Genomic DNA, 12,697 nt, shown 5'->3' with positions numbered 1-12,697 from the left:
GTATCTCTGTACCTGTGTTGACATCTATAAAACAGAGATTTCAATCATACCTGCCTTGCTTCGGTGAGGATTGAATTCAATAATCTATTTTACCTCCTGGGCTGTCATCATCTTTAAATCTTCATAGTAGTCCTGCCGGGAATTTGTATCCCCATTTTACTACCCCATTTAGATATAATTCCAAGACCCAAATCCTACTGACACAACCAATGGGCAAACCAAAACTCGTACTTCCCCAAGAATTTAAATAATTAAGCAGCACCTCTGATAAAGAGGAGGGCACTGAGGCCTAGAGGCAGCCTGGGGACTGGGACATGAAGAGGTTAACGACGTGCTCAGGGTTGCAGATGACTCAGTACACGGCTGGATGGGTAGCAGACAGAAGTTCTTACTCCAGAGGTCCTGCACCTAACAGTTACAACTCACTGCTCCTTCCACTGTGCATAGAACCATCACCTCTGGTGAGCCTCAGCTATCAAGGAACCATCAGTGACACACAGGGCATGTTTTAACATGAGTTTAAAACTTGAGCCTGGATTTCAACTCCTTGATTTAAGCCATTCCTATTTTTTGTAGTAGTGCTACTTGTCCTCTAATTTTCTTCCTAGTTACATATTTATCTACCAAATGGACTTTGACCTTCTCACTTTAGCCTCACATATTTCAAAATTTATTATTGCTGTACCTAGCTGTTCTACCCCCATTTAACATGTGAGTTTGCGCATATTGGAATTAGAAAATGAGACAACACCTTCACTCCAGGAAAGCGCCGTTACGTTTCTATCTGCCATGAGACTGGAGGAGAGTCCTTCTTGATAGGCAGAGGAAATGATAGGCAGAGGAAGTCTCCTCTCTAACATTCAGTCCCTGCCCAGTTTAGAAGCTAAGCCTGTCCACAGAATGGGCTTTAAAAAAAAAAAAAAAGAAGAATTGTCCCAAAGAATAGTCAAACAAGGTGCAGGCCCCCAGGCTCTGAGTCACTCTGCCAGGCACAGGAGCGCTCACCTCCACCTGTTATGACCTTGGACACCAGTCTGACCCCATAAACCGTGCCCCAGTTCCTGTAGTGACAGTCTATCTCCTCTTGGTATTTGCCTTTGGGGGAGGGGGTGTATCTGGAAATACATATTTCCTCTCTGGCTTCTGTATTGCTTTACATTTTCCAGAACCAGTTATTTTAAAGTCATATTCAGTTAAGAAGCAGAACTAAAGAATATGCCTCCAGGGGCACCTGGGTGGCTCAGTCAGTTAAGCAGCTGCCTTCAGCTCAGGTCATGATTCCAGGGTCCTGGGATCGAGCTCCACATCAGGCTCCCTGCTCAGCAGGGACCCTGCTTCTCCCTCTGCCTGCTGCTCCCCCTGCGTGTGCCCTCTCTCTCTCTGTGTCAAATAAATAAATAAAATCTTTTAAAAATTTTTTTAAATATAAAGAACATGCCTCTGATCCATTTATTGAACACTGAGTTCTAGACTCCCTGAGGCAAAGCCTCTGAAGGGTACTATCAATGTTTCAGGAACTGGCATGAAGGTTTAGTTAGTTCACTAGTCCCCTGAATGGTAACACCATCGTGAAGTCAGGTATGAGCAGCCTGGGTCCTCTGGAATGTTCGACTGACATTAGCTCTAACCTCAAATTTGGTTCACGTCAGATGCAAGCAACATAAACGACAAAGCCAGTTTTTAATTCGTTGGGATAGAGTTTGACAGATGAAATGAACTGAGAATCACAATGATAAGTGAAAAAATGTAAGTATCTATCTTAGTACATCAGGTTAAAAATAATTTTTCCATATCCCCCCTTAAAAATTAAAACCAAAGTGAACTTGGTCACGAATCTTTTAACTAATGAACTACTTTGCTAGCATAAAGTTTAGCCAGAAAGTGACAGACGACTCTTGTTTGTTTTTGTTTTTGTTTTTTTAATTTTTGAGGGGATCTTATCTCCATGAAAAAAGAAAAAAAGCCCTTACTCTGAAGAGAAATGTTTTAATTGTGATAAAATCATACCTGGTTTGCTCTAAACTCGATACAACCTTGGCTGCGTAGTTAGTATTTTAAACAGGTTTTCTCCACAATTTTCTTGCCACAATAAAATATTAATTTCTTCCCTCAAACATTATTCCAATCAGCTTGGTTAATGTGATGAGGCGTGTATGGTCGGGTAACGCGCTCTATGTTATTAGCCACCAAATGCTCCACACGATGCAACACAGTCTTTCAGAAGCAAAGGGCACATTGAAATAAAATCACACTAAAAGTGTTCTTATATGTTTATACCTCACAATGGCAATCACTGCTACAGTGCAGGGCATTTCTTAGCAAGTACTGACTAGCTGAGGTTAATTGCCCAGAGTACAGTTGAAGGCCATGGATTCTTCCCAGCTACTCATTAATCCCCAGGAAATCTCCTGAACCCTGGTGGTTATTGTTCAATCCTTTATAGATGATTTTTTTTTTAGTATTTGGAGTACTTGTTCTCTCTTGGAACACCTACAGCCGGCCAGATCGTGTTTGTATAAAGAAATATTCTTTTTCTTGAAAGTGGATTGTATTTCAGCTTTCCCATAAAGACCCCTTAAAGGCCAGTAGCTCAGAAAAAAAGGCCACTTTAATTGCATTTTGGCTTCTCTCTTTTTCTAAGGGGGCAAGAGAATGGAGAAGCTGAGGAAAAGTAGGGGAGGGAAGGAGAATATGAGGAGGCAGAGGATCTCAGCCACCCCATGTCTTCCTTGCTCCCAGGAATCGCCCTATAAGGGGCATGTGAGAAGTGGGGCCACTGGTAAGCAAGGGGAAGGCCCAGTGGGAATGTGCGCCCATTGCAAGGGGTGGTCAGCGCCATGAAGCAGGCAGAGCACCTGCAGTCAGATGCCCAGGCACCTCCCTCCCACAGCTACACAACCAGAGCTGGGGCCCAACTCTGGGTCCTGGCCACCTAGGGACAGACTCACCTCAGCAAACAGATGGCAACTCTAATGATCTACTTCTGCCAAACTGAGTGACTTGAATCAACACAGTCCCGTGCATGCAGTTTTAATACTATAAAATTTGAAGGGTAGAGACTACTTTGTCAATTTAAGGCATGAAATAAAATTGGAATTTGTGTCCTCTTTGCCTAGGAAAGATTTTATATTTCACCTCAGCATTTACTATCTTTCAAATCAGGTTCTGACAGTAAGAAGCTATATAAATAACAGATTATTCTAAAACCACAAATTAATTATACTGGTCCAGTGTTAACTAAACATATTAGTAAGTGTGTGTGTGTGTGAGTGTGTGTGTGTGTGTGTGACAAATAGAGAAAGGAGAAAAGAGAAAGAACCTTCTTTTGAAGTCAAAGTGATCTTTTTATTCTACATGTTACTATTCCTTTTTCCAAAATCATTCCTCTACCACTTATTTGTACCCCATAAGAAAAAAATTGTCAAATTAAAATAGAGGATCTTCTGAATATAATATTGTTTAAAATAAGCATATCACTATTCTGACTTAAAACTATTAGATTCTCTTTCTAGTCATTTAAAGTCAAAGATAAAAGACAGGCTACAGAGAAAAAACACACATTTTTGTTTACAAATTGGAAAAACCCCAACAATTAAAAGGCTGTGCCAAAGCACCAATAAACCTTCTGAAGTCACTTTATAGAAAAATCTCCACTGCTTCTTCCTTTGAGTAGTCTCATAATCAAATATATGTCAATTGTATTATATCCATATACAGAAGATCCCTTACGTCTTGGGCTTCTCAGTATGGATTAATGAAACATTATTTTAAATCAGTCCAATGCAAGTCAATAAGCAGTGAATAAGCATCTGACAGGAACAGAGTCTGGCCCCTGTTTTTATGAGGAGCTTAAGGTATATTGTGACATGGTTTATGCAAAGGGAATGAGGGGAGTTGCCTATTTAAATGAGGTAGAGTCTACGGAAATTTCTATTAAACATTTTCTAATTTGACAATATCTACACAAGCAAAATTATAGTATTGGGCAAAGAAATTTCCATTATTCCTATACTTGGGCATTGACATAAACACTAATGATCTACTTCTGCCAAACAGAGTGACTTGAATCAACAGAGTCCCGTGCATGCAGTTTTAATATTGTAAAATTTTGTTGCAATTCAGCAACTCGTTAAAATAGAAGTCACGTTGGGTCCAGCCTTTCAAGTGACTTGATATCAGCATGACTTACGTCATAAAATGCTTCAAATAATTCCCAGAGCCGAAAAGGTGGGTTGAGGGGGCTCTTCTTGTACCATCAGCCTTTAAGACTTCTAATTCAGAAAGAAGCAAGTCGTTCAACTCATTGGCACTTCTCTTCCTCAAAAAGACTCTGGATCCCTAAGGGTGAAGAAAAAAGCCCTCCATGGCTGCTTGAGCCTTGGGCACAGCCACCTTCTCCGTGAAAGCTACCGAGTTACTGGTACAGCAGAGCCTGTGGAAACCTGCAGAGTTGACCGGGACTCCCACAATAATTGTTTGGATAGTGGGTACATAGTTAATTATTAGATTTTTCTTCACCCTTTCAGAATTCATAAACTCTGCCTCAAGGTCAGGCATGGTTTTCAACAGGTCACTTATTCCTTCTTTTTTTTTTTTTTTTTTTCCAGAGGGAGAGAAATAGCTATGTAGTTCTAGGGAAAAACCAACAGCCTGGTTTGAAGATCTGGTAAATGGCAAAAATGTTTGTTTTTCTTAAATATTTCATTCTTTTTTTTTTACCCTCTTTTTTCTAAAGCTGCATGTCTGGGATTATTATAATATGCCAGGTATTCTACTAAACCTTACATATGTTATTTTTCTTTAATGTTTACAATAACCACATGAAGAAGACATTTCAATACCATTCTCATTTGACATCCTAGAAGTCAGAAAATTTCAAAACTTTTGCAGGGATCATGGAATTATTAAGACACAGAACTGAGATTTGAATTCAGGTCTGTCTTAACTCCAGATGTCTATCTAAATTGTTGTGTAATTTTGCACCTGAATGGTATTTTTGAGGTGGATTGACTCAGATAAAATGAGATTTGCATTTCCTTCCCTACTATCATGTTCAGTCGAAGGATGATTTTAAAAAACACTCTATCACCTTACACCTGTCAGAATGGCGATTATCAAGAAGACAAAAAATAGCAGGCATTGGCAAGGATGTGGAGAAAAGGGAACCCTTGTGCACTGTTAGTGGGAATGTAAATTGGTGCAGGCACTGTGGAAAATAGTATGGAGATTCCTCAAAAAATTAAAAATAAAACTACCACAGAAATCCAGCAATTCTACTTCTAGGTATTTATCTGAACAAAATGAAAACACCCAGGATCGAGTCCCACATCGGGCTCCCTGCTCAGCAGGGAGTCTGCTTCTCCCTCTGACCCTCACCCCACTTGTGTTCTCTCTCTTTCTTTCTCTCAAATAAATAAATAAAACACATCTTTTTTAAAAAATAAAGAAAACACTAATTCAAAAAGACATACACACCCCTATGTTTATTGCAGCATTATTTACAACAGCCAAGATATGGAAGCAGCCCAAGTGCCCATCGATGGATGAATGAATAAAGAAAATGGGGGGGGAATATTATTCAGCCATAAAAAAGGATGAGATCTTGCCATTTGCAAGAACATGGAGGGAACTAAAGGGTATGCTAAATAACTCAGATAGAGAAAGACAAATACCATATGATTTCATTTACATGTAGAATCTAAAAAAACAAACAAACAAGTGAACAAACAAATAGAAACAGACTCGTAAATATAGAGAATAAACTGGTGCTTTGTGGTTGCCAGCAGGGATGGGGATGGGGGGGATAGAGGAAATAGGTGAAGGGGATTAAGAGGTAACAATCTTCCAGTTATAAAATAAATAACACACAGGGATGTAAAGTACAGCATAGGGAATATAGGCAATAATACTACACCAACTCTATATGGTTAACTAGACTTATTGTGGTAGACTATTGTAACCATTTCCTAATGTATATATATCAAACCACTATGCCATACACCTGAAACTAAAAATAAATAAATATTTTAAATAAATAAATAAGTCAACAACGCTATACTAGATATTTCTTGCCTTGTCATTTTCTTTACTTTTGCCAAGAGTCTCATGAAATAAGAAGTTATATTTCAAAAGACACAACCAAAAACCTCAAATGACTATTTCTATCCCAATTCCATTTCACCTCAAGGGAATCCTGCATGATTAAGGAAGAAGGTGGCTACCCCCATTTTCACCCAGAGCTCTTCTAAACCACGAGAGCTTTGGAGTGACATGATGGCTTTCTGCTTACGCTTGTGTGGTACTAACATTTTTAACTAGAAAATTCACACGATCAATGTGGAAATGCCATAAAATAAGTAAATCCAACCCTTTAGGTTCTGTACACGTTCAACTGTCTACATCTTCGTAAATGAAGCCTTTGTCTCTTCTCTTCCCCAGGACCCCTCCAAAAAATTGTACAGATATCCTCACCGCCCTGCTTCCACCATACAAACATACAAACGCACACACAACTATCTCATTCTTAGGGGGAGAAATAATGAATAGGGTATTTGAATAAACAGCTAATTAAATGCACTTAGCCTACATTGCTATCAGCTTTCTGTTCAACTTAGTGTATATTCTTTTACATATGTAATCAGGGAGTACACCTCGGGCTGGCAACACCTCAGCCCAATAACCAAAGCAGCTCCTGGTTAATAAAGAAACAATATGCAAAGTACATCTATATCCTGATGAATTTACATATAGATAGAAGTTCTTAGATAGTCTTTCTGTGGATTTCTGATTCAGTCATCATTCCCTCCACAAAAAAAGTAAAATACGCATGAATACTTTCTTATACCAGATTATGCCATTTACTTAGAATCCAAACACTTACATTAATAAAATTTTATGTAATTTTTTAAAATGTTCATAAGAAAATGTAACAAAGCAGCATATATAAAAGAATAAAAAAATTCTTTTAAAAGGGTATCTTTAAAAAGTTCAAATATTACCATTAGAATGGCTGTTTCAGCCATCTGAATGTTTTCACAAAGAAAAAAGTAAAACCCTTTTTGTTTTACAGACATATTTCACATTGGTTACCAGATCACTATCAGTCTGAACACAATTGTTGTTTTACCAACTTTCAATAAATATGAAATGATCCTTGAGGAATAAATGCATAATAAAAATCAAATTGGAGTTGCCTTATTTCTGAAATGCAAACTTATTAACCTGTGACCCATTTATATCACCACAATCTGAAGGGGAATTAGGTCATGAATGGATGTGGCTGAGAGAAGGAAGTTGGAGAAAAAGGATATGACATTTCTCAACTATGCCCAAGGTATTATGAAAATACATAATGCTGTGTGAGTTCTTTCCTAATAAAAGAGTGACCGGTACAAGTTAAATATATACACCAGTGTCAGTTTTAGAGGCCAGGCAAAATAGTCAGGGGGAAATTACCTTCTTAGATAAACAACACATCGCAGATTTATATTTATGTATTTTCGCTGGAGTTGATAATAAGCTAAGGTACATTACAAACATTCAGGGTACATGTAAAATCCTTTTAACATAGCATGCTGTGTGCCCAGGAAATAACAATGATGTGAAAGTCAAACTAAGGAAAAGGTATTGATTTTTTTTAAAGATTTATTTATTTTATTTTAGAGGTGGGGGATGGGCAGAGGGAGAGAGAAGGAATCCCAAGCAAACTCCAACCGAGTCAGATGCTTAACCAACTGAGCCACCCAGGTGCCCCAGGAAAAGGTATTGATTTTGAAAAAAGTTTAAAAGTTCATAAACTTTTAGGGTGCCTGGGTGGCTCAGTCAGTTGAGTGTCTGCCTTGGGCTCAGGTCATGATCCCAGGGTCCTGGGATTAAGCCCCATGTGGGCTCTCTGCTCAGCAAGGAGTCTGCTTCTCCCTCTCCCTCTGCCCCTCCCCTAGCACTCGTGCTCTATCTCTCACATTCTCACTCTCTCTTTCTCAAATAAATAAGTAAAATCTTCTTTAAAAAGCTCATAAACTTTCTTTTATTTTATACTAGTGTAGTACTAATATTATAACTAAAAAATTGAAATTATCAATGTAGAAATGCTATAGTATAACAAAATCATCCCTTGCAGTTTTAAAGTGATCCAATATTTCTCTTAGCAACATAGCATTTAAAAAGTGCCAAGATTTATTGCTTTGGGACAAATATAACAGACCATAAATCAAGCTACCATAACAACTATAAAAACTTCTGTCGCGATTCTCCACCTCTAGGCTCACCTCTGCACAAGGAAGATCTGGTAAGCTTTCTCTTCAACAGACTATGTTTTGAAATATTTATCACACTTTGTGATAAGGTGGCTTAACCATCACAGTACAGTGTCTGGAGACTCCATTTGTCTTAATGTATAGTTAGGAGAACAAAGGAAACTTCGATTCACTAGGTTGGGATGAAATGTATCCATATCATAGCAATATCAGGATCTTTTAATTGTCTTTCTATAAGAAAAGATTAAAATGCCTTAGTTACGTGAGATTAAATGCTCATTCAGTAATTGCAGTGGACAGTATGCTTCCAGAGTGGGTGAATTAAATTAAAAGAAAGACAACTCTGGAAAATGTACTAGTGGTAGAATTAGAGAATGTTTCATCAGAACCCGGTATCTCCACAGTAATGAATCTGCCAAAAGATAATAATATTTTAGTGAAAGGTGTGATTGGATAAGTCACATTATTTATTAACTGTTACCCTAAAATATCACTTTTGTCTTATTATTAAGAATGGTGAGAGGGCAGCAGGGATGCCTGACACAAGGCATTAAGAATGGATTGTGTCTATCACGGCCGCTGGAGCACTGGGCGCTGTGCTCTGTGCTGGCTGGTGGCACTTGCTAACACCCCATGGCCGGGGCACTCACAGCAGGATGAATGGTCTCAGGTCCCTGAGAGCAGCCAGTCATTTACCTGGTCCTTTCCAATGGCCCTAAACAAGAGCTGATCTCTAATTTCTAAACTGGCTTTTTGGAAAATTTCAAACAGATCCACGTATTTGAGAAGACACCTGGTGCCCAGGAAGCTTGAGATTATAAAAAGCCATCTTTGGAGGTTATTGGCATTCTCTTGGGAAGGAAACTCTTTGTAGTCTGCTTAGTTAAACAACATGGATTCCCAAAAAGTGTGTGAGGTGAAGATTATGACGGCGAAAACAGACACCCCCAAAGAGCAAAGGATCGGCAACAGGCAGCTTGGAGCGAAGAAAGTCTGGAGGCTAGGGAAACAACAGGCTATTGGTAGCTCGGATTTCTGAGGGCCTGGAATGAATGCCCCGAACATATTAATATAAAGTATAAACCATGCTGGCAAATAAATAGGCATTTAGATGGTCATCCAAAAAAAGGAGGAGGAGAAGCAGCAGGAGGAGGAGCAAGAAGAGGAGGAGGAAGAAGAAAGAAAAGCATGACATGGACTAGAAAAGAAAACTGAGCACCCCAGGATTCCCTTCCACGAAGTACTGGTAGATAGTCCTCCAAGGTGACTTCTTTCTCCAAGTCTCAGTGACGATGATGTTGATTGGGGAGAGATAGGTCCTCCTGTATGAGAAATGATCCAAAGTCTCAGTACATTTCTGTTTGTAGTCTTTATGAATCATGGAATCTCTGAAGTAAAAGAGATAGTAAGGGTCACCAGGCTTTGCCGTGGGGGCTTATAAATAAGGAACCGCTTCTCCAGGTACACAGCTCAGAAGCAGAAGCAGAGCTATCTTCCTCTGCTGGTGCCCACGATGGGCACAGATCACTCGCACACTCAGAATTTCCTCACTTCTCATCCAAAGACCTTGCAATGCAGCTCCAGCCCTTTTGGGTGAATCGACTGTATTTATTAATAGTATCTCAGCATTTTGGTTTTATTTTCATTACAGATCACAATTTACAAGACTCTCCCATAGCTCTGGTCATTAAATCCCTGCATATAGAAAATGCCAAATTCCATTACATAGAACTTTATTCTCATCAAACTGTGTTTATAGGATGTCACCAATATGTCCAACATAGTGAAAAATTTAGTAAATTAACTGGTTACGGCATGTAAAACAAATCAAAGGATAGTCACCCTTCTTTCTAAAATATCCACACAATGACTTGGCCTTTTGTTGAGTTGCCTGATTTAGCTGTTTTGGAACACATCCTGAGTCAATATCAAGGATTCGTAATATTTTCTGCATCAAAGACGCCATCTATTACATTAGCCATGTAATAAAATATATCAGACTCAATACATTACCCATATATAACACATCTTTCCTTAGAGTTTGTCTAGCAAAATTCCTTTACTAAGAAAGAATTTTTCCCCCAATTTTGTTTTTTAAAAGAGCAGCAATTTCAAGTGCTACAAAACAGTTAAAAGCAATAGGGACAAAAACAGCTATAATCAGCTACGTAATATGGAGGGCCCAGTTCCAAATGAAATTGTGGGGCCCTCTTTCAAAATCAGAAAACAAGCTTCTCTTCTCTTCCACCATGTCTCCATTGAGCTGTCATGGTATTTTTTGATTGTTATTTAATGTTGTGATGCCTCTGGTATGATTATACTCCCCAGATGATGTGGGCAACTCTGGGTGAAGCTGGTGAACATAGGCTGGGTGTAGCAGAAGGCAAATTAGCACCTTCTGGCAAGGCAGGTGGCAAGTAGCGGTTACATACCTCATAGTCCCAGCAGACTTCACTTACAAAACCCAAACTCAAAGACAAAATATTAAGAAATTCGAGGCAGTGCTCACAGAGCATTAAACCCCTTCTCAGCTCTGTATCCAGCCTTCACTGAGTATTAACCTTATTCGTTTATTGACATGATTGTCACTGCAGTTAGTCTGATGGCCAACTTTGGGATAAATGCATACTATTAAACAGACTTTTGAAATATTGAAAGTAGTTAGTAGGAAATTCTATTTTACATTTCCTTGCTGTTCTAGAGTAATACTGTTCAACATAGTAGCCATTAGTCAAATGAGGCTATTTGGAGTCCTTGCAATGTGGTTAATCTGAATTGAGATGTTCTAAAAATATAGAAAACACACAGATTACTAAAAAATGCAAAATATCTCAAATCATTTTTTAAAATATTGATTAAATATTGAAATGATCTTGAGATATGGGTTACATAAAACATATTATTAAAGTCAACTCCTTCTGTTTCTATTTTTTAAGTGGTTACTGAAAAATGTAAAGCCACATATATATGGCTCACATTGTATTTATTTATTTATTGCAGAGCAGACACATATCCTGGCATTATTGTCCCCAATTCATATCCCTGAAAATAGTACAATCTGTCCTCTCCTATGTCATTCTTTATTTTCCTTTGATTGTCTATGATTTTGTTCTTTGTTCCTGAAGGACTAAGTAAACATGTTTTGGAAATAATAGAAAGAAAATTAGACAGAAATCAGGGGCTCTGGAATACTGCACTGAGATGAGCTTGCCTCCTCTTCTGTTGAAAGAAAGAAAGAAAGAAAGAAAGAAAGAAAGGAAGGAAGAAAGGAAGAGAAAAAGAAAGAAAGGAAGGAAGGAAGGAAGGAAGGAAGGAAGGAAGGAAGGAAAAGAAAAATGGAATCAAACCAGATCATCACCTGGGTCCCTTTCAGTCTTAACTCCCCAGTGTCATTACTACATGTAGCAAAGGGCATTTCTGTAATTGGGGAAGTTATGTAAAATTTTTACTAGAAGAATCTCCCCTATACATCACTCCCCAAGTGTTTTTAAAACTCTGAATTAGAATATGAATCAATATCACCTCTTCAATTAGCCATTAATTAGAAAGGGAGAAGTGTGTTTTTATAATGGAGAGATGGAGCAATCTGGGCAAGAGGTCAAGCCTGGTGGGCATTGTCAATCCTGAGACAGCCTGACGTCATGAGGTCATGAGCATCCTGCATCTGCATACTGATGTGGTGCAGTAAGTGCTTCCCAGAAGTACATGTATGGTGGTCTCTAATAATGATGAAAGAGATGGATCCAAAATGTGGGATGCCCTACAGGACATTTTAAAGCCTTCCATGTATTGAAGAACACAGAGTGGGGGGTAGGGATATGTTCTAGATGGGGAAGAATCAATACCACAATGAGATACCACCTCACACCAGTCAGAATGGCTAAAATTAACAAGTCAGGATATGACAGATGTTGGCGGGGATGCAGAGAAAGGGGAACCCTCCTACATGCTGGTGGGAATGCAAACTGGTGCAGCCACTCTGGAAAACAGTATGGAGGTTCCTCAAAAAGTTGAAAACAGAGCTACCCTATGACCCAGCAATTGCACTACTGGGTATTTACCCCAAAGATACAAAAGTAAGGATCCAAAAGGGTACGTGCACCCGAATGTTTATAGCAGCAATGTCCACAATAGCCAAACTATGGAAAGAGCCAAGATGTCAATCGACAGATGAATGGATAAAGAAGATGTGGTATATATATACAATGGAATATTTTTTTTTTAAGATTTTATTTGATTTATTTGACAGAGAGAGAGACAGCTAGAGAGGGAACACAAGCAGGGGGAGTGGGAGAGGGAGAAGCAGGCTCCTGGCCGAGCAGGGAGCCCGATGCGGGGCTCGATCCCAGGACCCTGGGATCATGACCTGAGCCGAAGGCAGACGCTTAACGACTGAGCCACCCAGGCACCCCTATACAATGGAATATTATGCAGCCATCAAA

The 12,697-nt window shown here is 39.0% G+C and overlaps 1 protein-coding gene across 6 annotated transcripts in view; it reads right to left on the bottom strand.

The window, feature by feature from the left end:
* Positions 1–12,697, bottom strand: part of TMEM182 (transmembrane protein 182) — a 126,571-nt gene that overhangs the window by 7,211 nt on the left and 106,663 nt on the right. For 2 of the 6 annotated variants that reach the window (XM_064572660.1, XM_054509968.2), the window contains one exon: positions 9,475–9,577. The exons of 1 other annotated variant lie outside the window; for it this stretch is intronic. In XM_064572660.1, coding sequence (XP_064428730.1) covers positions 9,475–9,577 — 103 coding nt within the window. Of the gene's footprint in view, positions 1–8,267; positions 9,578–12,697 lie in introns of those variants that run through there. 3 more of the 6 variants (XM_064572657.1, XM_054509967.2, XM_064572658.1) reach the window with 2 other exon arrangements.

Source organism: Mirounga angustirostris, unplaced genomic scaffold (assembly GCF_029215605.1).
Source record: "Mirounga angustirostris isolate CCGP_5_RB_7025 unplaced genomic scaffold, mMirAng1.0.hap1 SCAF_10, whole genome shotgun sequence".
Classification (NCBI taxonomy): Eukaryota; Metazoa; Chordata; class Mammalia; order Carnivora; family Phocidae; genus Mirounga; species Mirounga angustirostris.
This window is presented reverse-complemented; position numbering and strand designations above follow the sequence as displayed.